This window comes from Rhopalosiphum maidis, chromosome 3, assembly GCF_003676215.2.
Source record: "Rhopalosiphum maidis isolate BTI-1 chromosome 3, ASM367621v3, whole genome shotgun sequence".
NCBI classification, from domain to species: Eukaryota; Metazoa; Arthropoda; class Insecta; order Hemiptera; family Aphididae; genus Rhopalosiphum; species Rhopalosiphum maidis.
Genome location: NC_040879.1, coordinates 2,589,462 through 2,609,391, shown reverse-complemented (window position 1 = coordinate 2,609,391; position 19,930 = coordinate 2,589,462). Strand labels below are relative to the sequence as shown.

Below are 19,930 nucleotides of genomic sequence, written 5' to 3'. Positions count from 1 at the left end.
TATATATTTCTTAAGGAATGTTTTTATACGATTGTTAAAATAATCGCCTTGTATACTGTACATCTAAACATTCTAAACTATATTAATTGTATTATTTTCAAATAAATCAAATTACCAAACACGCGTTACAGATAATTTATTATTCTTGTTATTGCAGTAGGTTCAAAGAGACGAGTTTCATCAGCATGAAGGAACCCAACACCAAACAGACGGATGCAGATGGCCAGGTACATTCGTCTAAGAGAAGAAAGTCGTTCTCCGAACTCGAAGACAATAACAGGCCCAACCCTTATTCGTTGACGGGCCGCGTCCGATACAACGTAGCCAGTGACGGGAAAATAAGATGCTGACATCCGGACTCAAGGACTTCGGTTATCGAGTCCTTGGAAATGTTATAATATCCTTGTACACTGCGTGTACAGTGTTAATACTCTGTTTTGATGTGCGACTGTTGTAAATATTTTTTTTTTTCATTTTTCACTCACGTCATCTATCAATAGCAGTGTATCCCAACTTCTTTTATTCGCGGAACCTTTGCAGGAGCTTGAACATTTTGTGTAACCCCCATATAATTTTTGGAGCTATTCTATGTTAGAATCATAGTTCAAATCAAAAATATTATTAATTAATTTATATTTTCCCAAATTTTACACGGGACCCTTAGGTTCTGTGGAACACTAGTTGGGAAACACTGATCTGTAGTATAAATGTTTTGTATTAACAGTTTACTATAAATTATAACAGACGTCTACCCCTGAGTATAATATAAATAATTATAACGAAAAATTAACTGATTAATAAATATCCAATAAGCCATGTGTATAAAATATATCACGATTTAGAATATCTGTAGCCGTAAAAAAAACCACATACACGCGTCTATGATAATATTGGCCATTTTTTGGGATATACGGTGTTAGCGTTAAATTGTATCAATTATACAGCATACTTAAACATTGTTCGACAATTTAAAAACGACATATTATGAAGTGTATATTTTAAAAACAATTTATTTAATATTGTTAATTTCATTTAAATATATAGTATAAATAATTTGTTATATTTTAAACCATAAAGTTCATTGAAATTCCTTACAATATATCGTTATCTGTTAAAATGTAATAGTTTTTACTAAAAAAAATTATAATAATCAAGTATGATGTCATTAACGGTTGAAAAATATTATTTAAATATCATATTAATGTTCAAATAAAAAAAACATATAGAGTTAAATGCGTATACAGTATTAATAATAATAACAATAAAATATGATAAATATAACAATATGTACTTAGACGCCCTAAAATATTATATATAACGAACAAAATATTAAGGTATATGGATATAAGACATAAAATAAGTGAAATATAATTTAAAAAAAAAAAAACAAATATGATTGTATAATAAAATTGAATATATCATTAGAATATTAAAAATATTTTGTATTATTGTTGGCCCACTAAATAATATTATGTTAAAGATCTCTACCGTGTTTGAATAACAACACAGCCATGGCTATTAATTGAATATTATATAAAACTCATAGAGAAAAAAAGGAAATATTTTATATAAAGTTGAGTAAACTATATTTTTTACATAATCAGTAAAGACATAATAAAGTTTCGGTTTGTAATAAGTGATAACGTATGTCAATCAGCATATATTTAAATTATGTATTCTGATCACGGTATAAACCCATTTGTATTAAATTTTAATGGTTCATTTTCATTAATTAAACGCAAACATCGTTACAATAAAAATAATACTATAATAATAATGATAATTATGTACAGTCACAACCAAAATTGAAATCAGAATTTTGCTCTTATTTGTTAAAACGGAGCTTATACATAAATATAATAATACTATAGCCAAAGTGGCATCTAATAAGCTCAAAGTGTATGATATTAATTGTGATATTTGGGTGAATTTTGATGTCGGATAATATAGACAGTTCAATTAAATGTGTTGGTTGTGTATTGACGAGATAACGACTACTGTCGATTGTAAGTGTTTGACTCGACGAGTAAATTTTTATTTTTATTTACTTAATTTGATTTGTATACAAATTAAATTAATAAATAATGAGTCATAACTTATTATAATTAATTTAACTCACACTGACATACGTATCACTCGGAGGCCGAAAGTCCCACTACACTTTTGGTAAAAGTGTTGGTATCTAAAAATAATTAGTTTTTTTTATCTTAATAAGTTAAAATGATTGATTTACTTGCCAAGCTATATACTGTGTAGTGAACAATTACTAATAAGTAAAAAATAATAATAATATTTTGGTTTTAAGCATTTGTAAAATTAATAAAACGTAAAGTATATAAATTAAAAATGTTAAATCTTATTATACATTTTTTTTTTGTACTAAAATGTATCAATATCGTTTAGTGATAATTTTAAATTAACAATAATTGATATGATATTATATTTCTAAGAAATGTACTTATGTAATTTTGTCGGTTTTTTTTTTTTAATTATTAGATATTAGTTTTTTTACCATTATGTGCATAATTCATTTGGGAGAAAGACCCAACATTTACTATTGTTAAGCAACCATCATTTGGGCAAGAAATTACTGATGGTTTGGGTGAATTTAAAAATAATATCATCATATAATATTTGTATTCTCCCTTTGACCCACGTACAACATAGCAAATTTAAATTCAATTTAATCATAGTTTGCCGATAGCTTTAAGTATTAATATTATAGCGAAAGAAATGAGTGCACAAATTTATAACTACAACAGTTAACTGAGAGTTATCAACCTCGAAAAATGGGAAATGTGTCAGATAATATGTCGGGTATCAATATAAATTTCAGCCAAACGACATAATAATATTATGTATAAACTCACCTAAACGATATGTGACTTCGGGAATTTCGTCGAAACAAAAATTAATCTTTGTTTTTGAAAATGCCATGCAACATAATACATGTCTTAAACGAACTACTCATAATATTTTCAACTGAAAAAGAGTTTGTGTAACATGGCATACTATGTCCCATAAACATATTTTATTTTCATAGATGAGTAGATGACATTATACAAAACCAGTACAGTATAATATCGTATAATATTATGTATAATATTAGAGTTAATAAAACAGTTTGGTAGTAAGTGTTTGTTTATATTTTATTTTATTGACACCGCTCAAATTTGAAAACGGTTATGAAATCCATAATACAACTCGTAACAAACTACCATAAAACGATAGTAATTGTATCAAATTTGAAGATGATAGGATAGTAAATAATTAATGTATTGAATATAGTTATAAATACGAATCAATTGAATAATTTGTAACCAGCCAAAAATATGTTTTCTAATCAAAACTTGTTTGAATGTCTTTTGAGAACGAAAAATATTTGTTTTCATTTAAAACCAGCGGTGTGTTTAGAACAGCTTAATCTCTTAATCAATGTTTCTAGATTTGCATTTTATATAACATATACATTTTATGTTGAATTATTGATCGGTATGCAACGAACTCGTTCAAGCAATGACGTTTTTTTAGCAAATTATTTATTAGTTACCATATGCATTTTAATACAAACAGTAATTCATTATTGATTCATTTTAATGTTTTTTAGTTCTAAATAATACACATTTGTTCTAAATTGTTCAATACAAGTAATATAAATATCAGCAGTATCATAAAATATACCAAATAATCTTAAGTTAAAATATATATATCAAGTGATGTAACTGTCGTCAGAATTAAATATATATATATATATATATTATATAATATATTCATAATAGATACTAAATATAGAATATGTTTAAGACAGTTTTTAACGGATTTTTGAACGAGACATTAATACCATATTGGACCTTTTAAATGCCAGAAAAATGTATATGTTTTAATAATTCTAAGGATTTTATTAGCAGTCTGCGGTTAAAAACAACGTAGTATTAATTTGTTATAAAAAATGTTTAGCTTGTAATTAATGAAATATAAATCATTCCTTACTGTTTCGTAAACGTGTGTGAAAAAATATATATTGTACTTCGCATTGATGAATAAAAATGTATTTGTATATCGTATTATGGTGGACGTATTTAGATAAATAATAAAAAATAATCATATCGTTATACAGTTGAAATAAAAACGTTTAGGTATTAATCAACTGTGAAATTATTATTATTATTTAATTGTTTTGTTTTTATTTATATGGAATGACCTTTTATAAATGTTACCATACAATGTTTTGTTAGAAACGGTTTAAACCCATAAAATATATATTTTTTTTTTTACTTAATTGATTACATTTTGGTATGTCCTTTCGTAATATTAATAAGTTAAGATGAAAGATGTATTCTTATTCTTATTTGTGTATGGTTGTTACCCATTAAAATTTAGTATATTTAGTCATTTTTAATAATATGTGTATAAAACAACTGTTTATAAAAAAAATATATTATATATATGTATATAAATTCAGTGCCGTGTAATATTATTTTTTTTTATTTTCTGCACGTCATCGTCATCCTCTTTGATTTACGTTCGTCTGAATTCTGTCAATGAAAAATATTGTCTGTAGCAATATGATCGCATTTTATTCTGTTGTATTATCAACTTTTTATGACACGAAGTCACTCTGTATTTTAAACAATAAATTAGTTTAGCATATAACTCGTTATTCAAAATTGACTTAAAAAAAAAAAATAATAATAATAACTACAAAATTATTTTGGGCAACATGAAAATAGTTCAATATATGCTTCATTTTTACCAACATTTTGTTGGAAATTTTAATTGTATCTGATAAAATTAAGCCTAGACATCGTGTAGTACAAAAAAAAAAATAGCTGGAACTTAACATATAAAAACAAGTAAAATAACTACGAATATACATATTAACAGCTGTATAATTTTATCATAATTTGTTTTAAATAAGGAGATACACGTAATATTATAACCGTCTGAGATGTAGTAAATATATTATTTCTCTATTTTCGTTCTATTTTCTTTGCAACCATCACCGCAATAAAAAATAAAAACGGGCCCATTGATACTATTCGACCAAGAACTCTCGACTAACATCCAACCCCACGTAGATCAGTCAGACTTCCCAAACATGCAACACAAACACGGGAAATAAATGAAAAATCGATTTTTAAGAAAGGACTTCAATTCGAATGGTTCTTTTTGAAAATTATCTTTGTCGGAACGAAGATTTGGTCCCCACGTCATACCAGACGACTTCATCTGTTTGCCACAATATTCGCAGACCAGGCGTTTCTCCGAGTTTTCCAATTTTTCACCATTTTGGAATTTTTCAGGGTTTTCAGATTTTTTGAATTTTTCGAGTTTCTCATTGTTTTCACTATTCTCTCGTCTTTCGAGTTTCTCATTGTTTTCGCGGGTCTCAAGTTTCTCGTTGTTTTCACGGTTCTCTTGTTTCTCGTTTTTATTGTTATCCTGTTTTTTAATTTTGTTTTGGTTTTCGGCTTCCTTGCGTTGTTTTACTTTCTCACAAAAACTACGATTCTCCGATTCCTTGGTGGCCTCCGAAACACCCTGCCTGGACGGTGGTTTATTTTCCGCTTTGATCCCGTCGAGTACACTGTAGTATGCCATGCGAAGGCAGTCGTATTTGTTCAGTAATACGTTCGAAGAGTCGGACGGCCCACCTGGCTGATCCATGCCTTTGAGTAACCGTTGAAACTTTTTTCGCAGTCGTGCAATCGCGTCCGTGTGCTCGCTTTCTTCTGGCACGTTGACCGCCATCTTTTCCAGTTTTGCCAATAACCTTTTGGTGTACTTGGCAATCAGAATTTTTAACAAGATATCATCGGTGCACGACGAACGAGCTACCCCCAATCCGGTGACCTTGCAATTACCATTTATACATGCATAGTCGGGATTGTGATCATCTTCGTCTTCGTCTTCGCCTTCGTCTTCGTCTTCGAAACAATCGTGATTGGCTGTCAACGGTGCCTGTGTGCTTTTCCTCGTTCCGGTTTCAAACTTGGTTACCTTCTGCACGTTTCTATCATTCGTAGACATAGTTTAAACGTGTGCAGTGTAGCTTGAGCGTGTTATGTTTTATAGTACGCGCGTTGAGCAATTTTCGAATATTATTTCGTGTTTTTTTTTTTGTTTTTTTTTTAGACAAACTTTTTTAGCATAGAAACGCTTGGTATTCGGCCAGCAATCATAAATAATATTAAAAACCGTTATGCTTTTATTTATTTATTATTATTATTCTTTTCTTCGACAGGCCATTATATTTTACCAATACACTGAATTGTAATACCGTATTCACAAGTCCTTGCCACCACATGTCATAAAGTTTGACACTACCTCAACCGCCATTCACGCACTTAACGAGTTACGCTTACCCGTCGTTGGAAAAAAATCTACTTGTATACACAAGTTGAATAGTTTATATAGTGTAAAGATAAACCAATAGGAACATAAAAGAACGATAGAGGATGAAGAGCACACGTTCAAAGAAGGGTGTGCGTGGTGTTAACACTGTGCTTAACGGAAACTCAACTCCACTACCCTCTTAGACAGTTAATTTCTTTTCAAGCGATATATTACTTTTAGCGGTCTGGCTCCTCGAAAAGCTGTGTGGCATAATATCTGTCCAAGCTTATATTTTCTTAGTCAATAAATTCAATATACCAGCGTAACCCGTATTACATAGTGTGAATAGTGTGATGGATTGATACGACGTAACCTGTGGGTAAGGGATCTCGTTGATTCATTACTGTGTTGTGCCTCTTGATATTTATAATTATAATTATGATCCATACGATTTTGTATAAACTATTTCTATACGACATATGTAGATATCGTTCATACACATACATTTAATATTTTTACTTATTACACGATATTACGTTAATATAAACCAAACACACCAATCCGAATATCGGTAGTAATATGGTACTATAAGACATATAACTGCTTTATGATTAAAATATATTTACAATATTATAATGGCCATTCACAAACTTTATAAACTTTATAAACTTATGAAAACAGTGTTATACAAATATAAAAAATGTCTATAGTTTAGGTTATTTTGTAATAAATGTTATAATATTATATTATATTCGATTACGTTTAAATATTAGTATACCTACTTGTTTACATCTTAACATTTTTTACTTCAGTGCAAATCGATTAACAAATGTGTTAGATTAAAATTATGTATGAAATTCTGAAAAAGTTATTTTTTAAGAAAAATTGGTGAATTCCAGTTTAGGTAATAAAAATGCATAATGCACATTATTTATCTATCTATATATCTACCTACCTAATTTATTTATTATTTACATTTGTATTAGTTACATTGTGCTTAAAATTATAAAAAGAACGAAATAATGTTCTTGATTTATTATTATTAAAATGTTTACAAATATTTATATTTATCTACACGCAACATAGAGAGAAATTTACTTAGCACACTAAACCCCGTATTTTCTTTAATTTCTGATTAATTTAACTTATAAAGACACTACACAAATTTAAAAAAAATGTTCTTCATTATTAATAACAAATTGAATATACCGGGAAAAATATATAGGTATATTATGTTGTAAAATACATTATTGATTGCAGAGAAAACATGCATATCATCAAAAAAATAGCGAATGACGAAAGTATAGACTTAATGCTAACCGAAAAAATTCCTATTATCTGGTACAAACGATTCACCAACCCTTTTATATTTTATTAATTTTAGAGTTCCTTTTCGATCAACCCGTCTAAACACTCTATTTCACATAATTTCTAGATGCACTACCAATGATTACATGTCGAATAAACCAATCCGTCCATTAACGCAGTCAGCCATTTCGAATCCCCTCCTTCTTAGAATAAGAAAACATTGTACCTATTATCGTTATCACTATGGTGAATTTATGTAATAATATTAAAATCGTTTGTTATTTGTGTCTGTTTAATGCTTGTAAAAAAGGCTTGACTGTAAATAATGTACATACAACACAATAAAAATACCCCGGTTCTGATGATCGACACAGTCGTTTGCATTATATTTAAATAAACTTAAAAAAAATTCAAACTTTATATTTAAAATTAATATTAACATACAATGCGTAAAATATAATAGCAATAGCACTATAAATTGTCTAAAATAATTAATTTATCACTGGTGTATTTCTACTAGAGAAAAAGAAAATTAGAAAAAGTACGAATGTAAAAAAAAATAAACTAAACTTCTAAATAACAAATAATATGCTAAAATATTTGTATTTGTTTTTATATTCTACTTTATTATTTTTCCCGACATCAAGGAAAATATTATATTCCTATGCCAAATAATAATACGACAGTAATGTAAAGCTGCACGACCATAAATTGGGTTTATATTATTAGAAAAAAAATTGTAATTTCTGTTTTATAAAAATTAATAAAAGTATTACACGCAATATTTGTCAAATTTTATTCACCAACACAAAAATAATTTAATACGGAGCTTGTTTATACAAACGTCGAACGATGACTATAATGGATTTCTAACTATTATAATATTATAGATCGCACGGAATGGTTAGATTAGATGAATAACTGAAAACAATTATGAACCAAAATAGAACAAGATAAATAGAAAGTTTGGCGTACAAAGTGCACCAACGCGTGTAGTTAAGGGTTTAATAACACAAAACTACTATAGTTCAAAGTAAACTCTAATACATCAACATTATACGTTTATAGTAAAATCGATGAATTTCGTCTGAAAGAAAAAGATATTTTCACTACTTCAACATATACTTTCAATATTATATACTCCAATACTTCATAATACGTCATAACAAATTTATACTTCATTGGCATTTTGTATCTAAAATAATTCTTCTTACGATGATAATTGTTAATTAAATATTAAACAAGTATGGTTAAATTCAGATAAAATATATTTTTTTTTTTTTTTGGACATTTTGACCGTTACACTGTTTATTCAAGCGGTATGCATTATCGTTAGGAGCTCATATTATAATTTCATATTTACATATTGTAGTCGCTTATTATTCAAATTAGAATCATACAACTATGGTCGCCTGGTTACATTTCTGCGTTTGACTTTCGTGCACTTTCGTTTAAAATTTGGATTTATTTGATTGGAAGTTGAATTATCTGAAGACAATGTTACAATTATGCGGTTCATTAATTCGCAATTGATGTAGTTTAGGTATTTGAGAGTTGATTTATTCGTGTTTGAAAATAATGTATTGTAATTTTACGAAATATACGAAAGAGAAAATCGATGGTTATTCCCTTGTAAAATAAAAGAAATGAAAAATGAATGAAGTTGTTAAGTTAATTCAAACGAAAATAAACAATCGACAAACGTAAATTTATTACGTTTTTTTTTAATGTACAATTATACCGATTGTAATTACATGCATGTAATGTGTTCACCTGAAAAATATTCAAGAATAAACTAATTTTTTTTTTTGTTAAACGAACTATTTTAATTAAAAACTTAAGGCTTGAAACAATTTTATATTTAGTAAAACACTTATTGAAATTTTGTTAAAACGGAAAAAAATGATTTTAATTCATTTAATAAGATTTAGTATTACAGACGTGTTATAATAACATATACTTGATGTTCTTCAAATAAATCACGTAATTATAGTAAATTTGATGTGTGTGTGTACCATTAGTAGCTTAAAAAATTATTTTACATTTAACATTAAAGGTAGTTTTGTATAGAAACTTATAAATAGCTTGTAATGAGATGAAAATTAAAAATTCCCAGTATTTTTAAAAATAACCTTTAAAAAAAAGAAAACTCTTAAGCAATTCAAGCTATAGACAAAATCGATTTTATTTCTTTTGGTGTATCTCAAAAACAAACAATCTAGATACTTCAAATGTTCACGAAAACTATTATCATTTTCTACACATATTTTGAACTATTTATAGGCATTACAATTTTTCCTATTTTTTTTATATGTATATATATAAATACCGATAAAAAATTATTCACTTTGTAAAAACGATTGAAAATACATTACAAAATTCCACATAACATTTTATTTACCAATTAAAAAAATATAATTTGTCAAACAATTTTGTAAAAGTGTTTGAATTTAAAATTTCGACCAAATTGGTAAAATCTCAAAAACTTTCAAATTATTTTTTAGCTTTTAATTCAAAACAATTTTTCTTTTTATATTAAGATTTAATACGTTGGTACAAAGTTCTTTAGAACTATTTCAACTTATTTAAAAATAATTTCTACCGGAAAGTCAAATTAGTTTTTCATGAGCGTTTGAAGTTACATTTTTTACGTCATTGTATGTTGACTGGTAAAATAATATTTTTTTTCAAACAATTTTTAATATTTTGTTGTTATTCATTAACGACTAACCATAGATATTTTAAAATTTCACAAAATGTGTAAATTATTATTTTATATATAATATAGTCTCTTTAATATATAGTTCTCTATAATATAATGTTCTATATAATATTTTCTTTGTATTATAATCAAATTTAATTTATTTTTTTTTTATTTTATTCATAGACATTTGAAATTTCCAACGTTCTCACGATAAAATGAAATAAAAAAATGTTGGAAATTTCACATGTCTATGAATAGCTCAAATAAATATAAAATATTTTGAAAACTATACTATGTATAATAGAACATTAAAATATAAAAACTTGGTGAAAATATCAAGTTTTTACGGTTAATTGTTTTTAAGTAATAGTAAAACTATCAATAAATCAATTTCATATAAAACTAGTTTTTCGTAAGAATTAAATGAATTTTTTTTTATTTTTACTGATTATTAAAAAATTTTCTAGAAAATGTTTAATATTTCTGCCAGATACCTCTCCCCCAAAGTTTAAAATATTTTTATTTCCCCAAAAAATGATGGTGGACTGAACTAATACACATATCATTGTAAAATATTAGTACATTTATCGCTTCTTTATTCAGTATCTAAAATGTAGGAACGAAGCATTTCGTATAATAGCTGTAACATAAATTAATAATTATACAATTATACATATTATGTTTCTAGAGGCAATCTGTAGCTATATAGGTACTGTAACGCGAAATCAGTCCAAAAAAGTTGCACCCAGCTCTAAAATATAAAAAATTAAAATATTTAATAAGAAAATTATTTATATACTAAATTAGTTAAATCTTCGATAAATTGATGAGTAATACGTAATATAGTAACGCCACTTCAAATATGTATGAATTCACATAACTTTCATAGTTAGTGTTTTAAATTCATTCTAAGACATTCATATAAAACCACAATTTAAAATTTTTTCACAATTCAAATGAGGAAAAAAAAACTTTAATGGTATTTTTTCAACTTGCAATCTATACTTACATTATTATTCATTCACTTTTAAACGCACCAAAACATAACTAAAACTTATATTTACACGTCTCTTCGGTCAATGAGATGTTTAAAGTAAAGCAAAGTGATTGTGATACTCACACTTGTACAACGATTAATTACGTGTGCCTTAGTGACTCGCATTTATTTTATTTTATAATAAACCTATAATATTACGCAGTGAATCTTTACGTTATTTGGTGGATTGTCAAAATAAATAGCCGCTATGATTGTGTTCGTGGCGTTCGTGCTGTTTCACCTAGACAATATCCGCTAGAGCGAAGTTTCATACACCAATTGAACGAACGTGACATTTTTCTTCTAGTTTTAATTGATTTAGAACAAGTTGATTCGTTGCCAACCGCCTAACCGGTAATACTATCTCATCTAGAATTTTTGTGAATTTGCCAATGACTTTTTAAAATTGGGAAAACCTAATTGTAGTTTCGGTGTTAGAGTAATTGCATTTTCGGTTTTAATAATATTTCGTCTCGTAAGTAATTTTTAATCGTTTTCATACGTATTATTATTTTTTTTTATCTTCAATCATCCGCTATAGTATACGATCACATTTTTCAATAAACGTTTTTATTCAAACATCTGTTTTAATATTTTTTTATTTCAAATTGTTTACGATTTCTGATGAAAATAATATCTTTAAATATAACGTTAAACAGCCAACGTGCCACTAAAATGAAAATACGCGTATCTATATAGTATAGCTATATTCAATACAACATTGCATAGTGTTTCAGTTATAATTTGGCACTACATATTAAATTATTCGTATACATTTAAATAAGATAATTGGATTTAAAAATGATTGAAAAATACAATTCATTATAAATACGTACGTATGTTGATTATGTGTTGACAATGTGAAATACTTTAAAAATAATAATTGGTAAATTCGGTCGGTTCTGAACTGTTTTCTAAACACACTACTAAAAATTATATGCTTATGTGTATGTGGGACTCACAACAAATTAGTAAGTTTGATTGATCAATTGATTCACTTGTTCTTTTTTTTTGTTTTTATTCTTCTTCTACATACATTTATATTATTTTAAATAGTATAGTAATTATTAAATATTTTTATTATATTCATTATTATTATATATGACTACCTCAAAAACAATAATAATTTATTAATTCATAAATTGTCATAACGCGTAATAAATTTCGTCTGCAGTTTAAAAACATTTTTTTTTTAAAGTAAGTAAACAACATCAAGATTAAATTTGCATAATACGATATAATAATATTATGATAACGCAAAACCTATAATCGTTCACCGCACTTCTTACGCGCCCGGACGTCGCAGATATCTATTTTTTATTGTTTGATTTTTTTCACTTCCTGTTATGTGTGTGTAGTATATGCACGTAACACGCGTATGACGGCCAATAATAAGTAAAAAACTACGATATGACGCGTGTGAAGTATTATTATTTGAGCGAATGAAAATCGTTGTGAACGAATACCACGCCGCCATTCCGTTCGATCGCGGACACTGCCACAGTAGGTAGTAGGTGTGCTTTGTCTCACAATAGGAATAATGTGCGTATGATGGTGTCTTGACGAAAACCAGTCGGTTTAACGCGTCCTACGCGCCTGCAGCCACACCACGCCTTTAGTGCCCCACCACTCGTCGACGGAGGCGGTTTGAACGCGAAACCAGTCGTTCTCTGCGGTCGTGACACGTCATTAATAATGATCAAACCGTAGAACACAACACGATGGCGTCAACCCGTAGATCAATCGCACGGGGCGAACGGAAGGATGCCGGTAGCGCGCGGTTTCAGAACAAATGTATAGTAGGTGTACAGCTCTAGTAGGCGACACGTCACTTGTCTTTCGGCGCCAGACAGACTATTGTTATTGTGTATAAGATGCGGGGGAGACTTTATATACTGTATAGTGTTATAATATTATTACGATAATATAATATTAATAAATTGGTGGGCTAAGTGGCAGATTTAAGAGGGTGCTTGAGCGACCTGCCGGCTGCCACCCTCGTCGACTTAACGCCTGTAGGTTAATAGGATGAACGTAACTTCCCGCACATAATTAAACAGTACGTTAAAATCGCACCCGTACACAAGTTCTCGCGCGGATAAAATATATAACCATTATTATAATATTAAATATCTCGTAGTAAGTCCTACACGAATATATAGGAAACTTGAAGTATATTATTTAGTACCGACGTCAAAAAATATAGCCCAACAAGAAAATGACAAAATGTCGCTATAATAAGTAAGATAAATGTTCTTCTTACTTTATTCAAACTTAGGGCTGACAACTTAAACGTAGCTGGTGTGGTTAATATTTTTATTTTTTTGTTTTTGTGTTGCATACAAACGTCACATCTCCAATTTTTAACAATCATTATAGAGTACCTACTGAATTCGAATAAATGGATTTACCATACTATTGGTATTTCGTGGCATATATATTATTTTTTTATTATTTAAGCATATAAAATAATTTTTCTTTCAACCAAATTTTACCTCTTAAAAATATTTTAAAAATTGATTTCCCAATATTATATAAATATGATAATTATGTTCTAATTCAACACATAAATCCAATTTTAATAATACATCTGATTAAATAATGTAGTAACTTGCAGTGTAATAATAGATTTATTTTAACGGTGAACATTTTAATTGTATATAATATAATATAATTATACCTACCCGTTATGTTTTTCACTAATATGTATGCACACTTATTATTCAATATTATTAATATATACATGCATTTATAATACTACTTGAGTTATTATATGTTATCGTGTTTGAAATCATTACAAATGTATTTATTTAGTACATTGTTCTTGCCGTCTTAACTAATTGCATTCAACATTGTTGTCAAGATACTGACGATATTGCGGTAATAAATCAGTAGAACTATACACTATTTAAAATTTGAAATTGATTTATCAAACAAATAGTTGATTAATATTATACAAACACATTGTAATAATTACTATAATATTCAGAATATTATATTCTTTTTTTTTGTTACCTACTCAAAATGGGTATTTTCTCTTTTTAAGCCCAAAAAAATATTTTGGGATTTCTAGTGAACCACCACTAGTAGTGGTATGGGTTGATTATATATATATATATATTTATTATTTTTAATTTTTCAGATAGGGACATTTTGAAATAAAATCGTATATGGTATTCATTTCACACTACATGATATACCATGGTATATATGTTATATGCATATAACATCTATTCATTTCATTTCACTACTATTATGGTTCACATTATTTAATTTTGATATTTTTAAACTAGATAATTAAGTAAAACTTACATTTAAAAAATAGACATATTGGCGTAAAATTTGTATTGAGTAGTTTATCATCATCTAAAGCGTTAGTAAAATTATTATTGATGGTTTTTTTTGTTTTATACAGAAAACCTTCTGTTCTTGTAATAAATAGTTTATTAGGTAGTGAAATGTGCACGTTCATAAATAATCATGGTCGTAAGATATCTCTGACGTTTACAAATGAGACACTTTAAAAATTAAATAAATTATATAATTATTTTATGATGAAATACTGAATATAAAAACCAATTTATTATTTCTTTTTTTTTAACATTATATTTTAATACTTAGCATTTACAGTATTATAGTACCAAAACGTCACATTTTTAGCTATGTTAGGTAAAACTCTGACAACAATTTAATAATATATATCATATGAATATTGCATATTAACATGAAATATTTGAATATATAAAATATAAAAATATAAATATTATCTTACCTAAGTTTTTCAAAATATTAAAATCACTTGGTTTATGTCGATGAAATTTCTTCGCGTCTACAATAAATGGATGGTTATACTGATTGAAAAGAACACTCTATACTGAATTTTTATTAAACAATAATATATATATATATTAACAAAATATATTATTAACCAATATTTTTACAATGTGTAAATAGGTTAGTCTATGGATAGTGTAGTGAAATTCAGCGGAGAATTGATTTCTTGACGTGGTGGTCGATTTATTATTTCTGATTACTGAGTCATGTTACTATATAGTAGGTAGCTACATATTTATATATATATATATTATTTTGTCAAACATGTAAGTCTCGGATTATTGCCAGCTAGCGAGACAATATTATGTGGGAAATATGACTAACGAATTAAAGACACCGGTTCCAACGAATCATTCAGGAACCTATGATTGAGAAGATCCGACCAAAACCTTCATCCCCGGTAGTTGTAGTCAAGTGATTGGGCTAGGTATGTCCCCTGTAATTTTTCACTACATCAAAGGAAAGTATATATTATATCATGTATACATCCATAATATTTATATCGTGTGTATATACGTATACCTATAATCTACATAGGTACAACATAAAATTATGTTTAATACAACTGGATAAGTATAATCGCGACATGACTTCAATGTGTAAGTCGATAAAATGGTACTGTTTTAATCAGAGGAAGTTTTTTAAAATTGTTTATTGTAATTTGACATGGTAATAATCAAAATACATCAATTAATTTGATTTTATATAGGTATTACTATTTTGATCTAATCAACGACAAAATTGTCAATATGGACCTCTTTGATAAGAAAAATCATCCATTTTCCTGGTATAGATATATGGTAGCAACACTCACCACTGCAGTCCACATATTTAACTGCACGACTGTAGTAAATTCCCTCACGAAACTATTATACTGTATGATACTGTACTACGCTGTGCTATTATTATAGCTTTTATTACTGCCGGCTGTATAACTGTAATTTGCTAAAGTATATTAAAATGTGTTTGTATTAATGTTTTAATACTATCAAAAAATTAGGAACTGGATAATATGCTACGTTACTTAGATGACCAAACGAGCGAGATCGAATAAAATAAAAAAATAATTATCCGGGATAAAAAATTAAGCCTATGTTCGGCCCAGTTGACACTTCATCTGAACAGCAGACATCATCTGAACCGAGTAGAGTATAATATTATATTATTCATATAAGACGATTCCACTAATATCGTTAGAGCGGCAACGTTAAAATTCTAAAATTCGATAGGGGCGATGCGAAGACAAATATAAGAACTATGAAGACAGGTGAACGATAAATTGTGTTACTTTATTGTCTTGAAAACCGCGGAAACTTAGGTATTTACTTACTACTTACATCAATATACTGATGGCTAATATATATATAGGTATTATCTTCGTTTTATAAATACTATTATCACCAAAGATAACTATGATACTATATAAGTTAAGGCAATTTTATGGAATTAGTACCGTCCGTTACGAGACAAAATGTAAAGAAATATAAGCCATATAAAATAAGTTTGATTTATTATATTTTATTGTAAAAAAAAACTCGTTCACAACTATTGGAGCAAATCTCCAGAGAATTCGTTTACAATATCAACAATGAACCTCCAGAAATCGTTTTATCACAAAAAGTGTCGCTTCTATATATTATTTTATGGCTATACTGTTGTAATGTGCCGGTTCTTTAAATGCGACTGATTTCAAAGTGTATAAAATTGTCAAATCCAGTGACCTTTATCGATCAACAAATAGACATCTGAACTGCTGCAGTCTGTAGACGGGCTAAACACAAATAAATCTGATATAAATAGTTACATGTTATGTTATTACATCTCTCACTTTATTCTTAATTATTATAAACCATTATTTGTACAGTATAAAACCTGTCACGAATATTGACTAAGTATGTGTAAACTATGTTGTTAGAACGTTTTGAATTGTTTCGCATAATATTGTTCATCAATTAATCATTGTCTTTAGAAGGATGAATTTGGAAAAAAAATAGGTGTATGAAAAAACCAAAATATTTTCGCTCAAGCTATAATATATTATTATTATTATTGTTGTTGTTTTGTTGTTAATGGTTGATAGATGGCGTGGTATCTAGTATAGTGCAGGTACGCGTATATGACAGTAACAAATAACGATATACAGGAATATATATAATATATATGTTATAATGTATTAATGCTAAACCAGAAACTTACTTTATTATTATAATAATAATAAATATAATATGATACTATTCTATGTTTTTCCATCATGAAGAATATAATACTAAATATAAAGTAAAAAGTAAACGTGTGTGTACGGTATTACGATTTGGAATAATTGAATAATAATAACAATCGTTTTCTGTTACGAACGTTAATTTGACCTAACCTTGGCAGTAGGGTAAGTAAAACACCGCCAAACATAATAATATTACAATAAAAAATGTATAATTTAACTTTTTAATCATAAAACTTCGAATTGAAAATTTAAGCTGTTGATGCAATTCTTTGAAAATCCAATCGTTATTATTTATTTATTTAAAGAAATAAAAAATCAATATCAACCTGATATACTTTGATAATAGTTTCGGAACTTATAATATTTCATTTTCTGTTAAAATTAACATCAGTTATTAATATCAAATTTATCAGTATTGTTATGTTGAAACTAGTGAAATGATAAAATTTAATCAAGTAAAATACCATTTTTAATTTAATTAGTTATTTAAATATTAAAATTAATTATTACCTACACGTTACAGCGTCAAGTTAAGAAATATATATTATGCGTATAATAATAATGATAAATTATACCAAAATTAATCATGATTTATTTAATATTTTAACTTCTAAGAAAGAAACCAACTGTTGTATATAATCTGTTTTACCATGTTTTATATTTCAGCCACTTAACTATATTGATGGTTATAATATATGGACTTGTAAGTTATCTAGTAATATTATTTTTAATAACTAATTAAAGTAGAGCGATTTTAAAAACCGCAATTCGTTATACGCGTTAAAGTTTAAAGTTTTAGAGTATATTGCAACGACCTTCATAATTATTTTTGCCACATAAGTATACTAAAAACATCAACTAACAGAATAATTAATATTATATATAGTCATTAATTTCGTGTCTACAAGCTGTCTAGTTTAACATTACTTTGAATACCAGATTACAAGTGTCCACGTGTTTTGAGATGGAATATAATGTTATGTATAAATTATAATATCAAATATTATATTCAGTTGTATAGTACACGACAAATAGAAAACTGTAGGTATATTATTATTAGACGTGCTCACGTCGAAATGACTTAATGTCAAAATAAAATAAGTGCTCCAACACGTCTTAGATTATATTGTTTTTAATAATATTGCAATAGTTATTTATTTGTCGCATCACTTTGAAATACAATTTTCGGTAAAATATTTTAAAAACTAATGGTGTTTTTTTGTTCGGTTGAAAACGACTTTTTATATACAATATAATATTTATTTAGTCGTGCGAATAAGCAGCTCGAATTAATGTCACTATTGAATTATTGTTTTCACATCAGACGAAATACTATCAAATGTTTCCTGATATACGAGCAATACGCGTATAATAACCTGACGGTCGGGTATGGCAGTCGTGGGCACGATTTTAAGGGTCTTTAATAGAAATTACGTCGTACATAGTGTACATACAACTAAAACCTATCATACATTTATATACGTAAAAACAGATTACAAAACAGACGTTTACCCTGTTGCATATTAATCAACCGTGTTTGAGTCTACCCGTCTGTTAAATTTCCACTAGTCATACACATTAGTATTCTCTACCTCTTTAAAGCGTCTTAAATCCGGAACTCGTTTAATGCCAACAACTGACAATTATACAACTAGAATGATTAATGTTTACATAATGCATACCATATATATACATACGCACACCGGTCTCCCGAGGCGCTGCGCCGGAGGAGATAAATATACACTATATATATATATATATATATATGTAAATGCATTGTATTAGATCATATACATTAATATATATATATAAATAATGCCTTTGAATATTGTAATATTGCAACATCCGATAAAATGTAATCAATGTAATACGATGGGAGGGATAACCATTTTGTTTTAATCACTTAAAACGGTATCGAGTGAGTTTATCGTATCGTAATAATAATATTCAATAAGAATAGATCATCATAATATTTTAAACGTTTTCTCAGTCGATTCGGCGAAATGAGCACGTGAACGGCTGCCACCACAATACGCTGTCCGTAATAATAATATTATACCAGTGCCAATTTTCGGCACTAACGGAAGTACGTGTACGTGTTGGTAAATTTTTATTTTTTATAGGGTACCCGTGACGTCAACGATTTTCGGCAAAGTTTTTAGTAACCATGGTTTTTATAGTTTTTTTTTTTTTTCTATTTTATTTTAGTATATTATATTATTATTATAAACGTTTACTCGACTGCTTAAAGCCCGTGATTTATATATATTATGTATATTATGAACAAATCTTAGCCGAAAATGTTTTTCTAAATTCGTCGTTCATATGATAATGATCTTAAAAATAAAAAATATATTTTTACATATCGCATTGCCACGTATAAAAATAACACGTAAAGCCTCTATGCGAGTATAGTTAGAGCGAGTAATTATACAAAAACTGTATACTATTATAGTATGGGTACCTATGGCAGCTATCTCTAATGATAATA

At 27.6% G+C, this 19,930-nt stretch overlaps 1 protein-coding gene across 1 annotated transcript in view; it reads left to right on the top strand.

The window, feature by feature from the left end:
• LOC113559828 (ALK tyrosine kinase receptor-like) overlaps window positions 1–1,087 on the top strand; it is a 296,724-nt gene extending 295,637 nt beyond the window's left edge. Inside the window, exon 25 of the mRNA XM_026965595.1 lies at window positions 158–1,087. Within this exon, the coding sequence (XP_026821396.1) occupies window positions 158–350 (193 nt within the window). The 3' untranslated portion in view covers window positions 351–1,087. The remainder of the gene's footprint in view (window positions 1–157) is intronic.
• The last annotated feature ends 18,843 nt before the right edge of the window (window positions 1,088–19,930 follow it).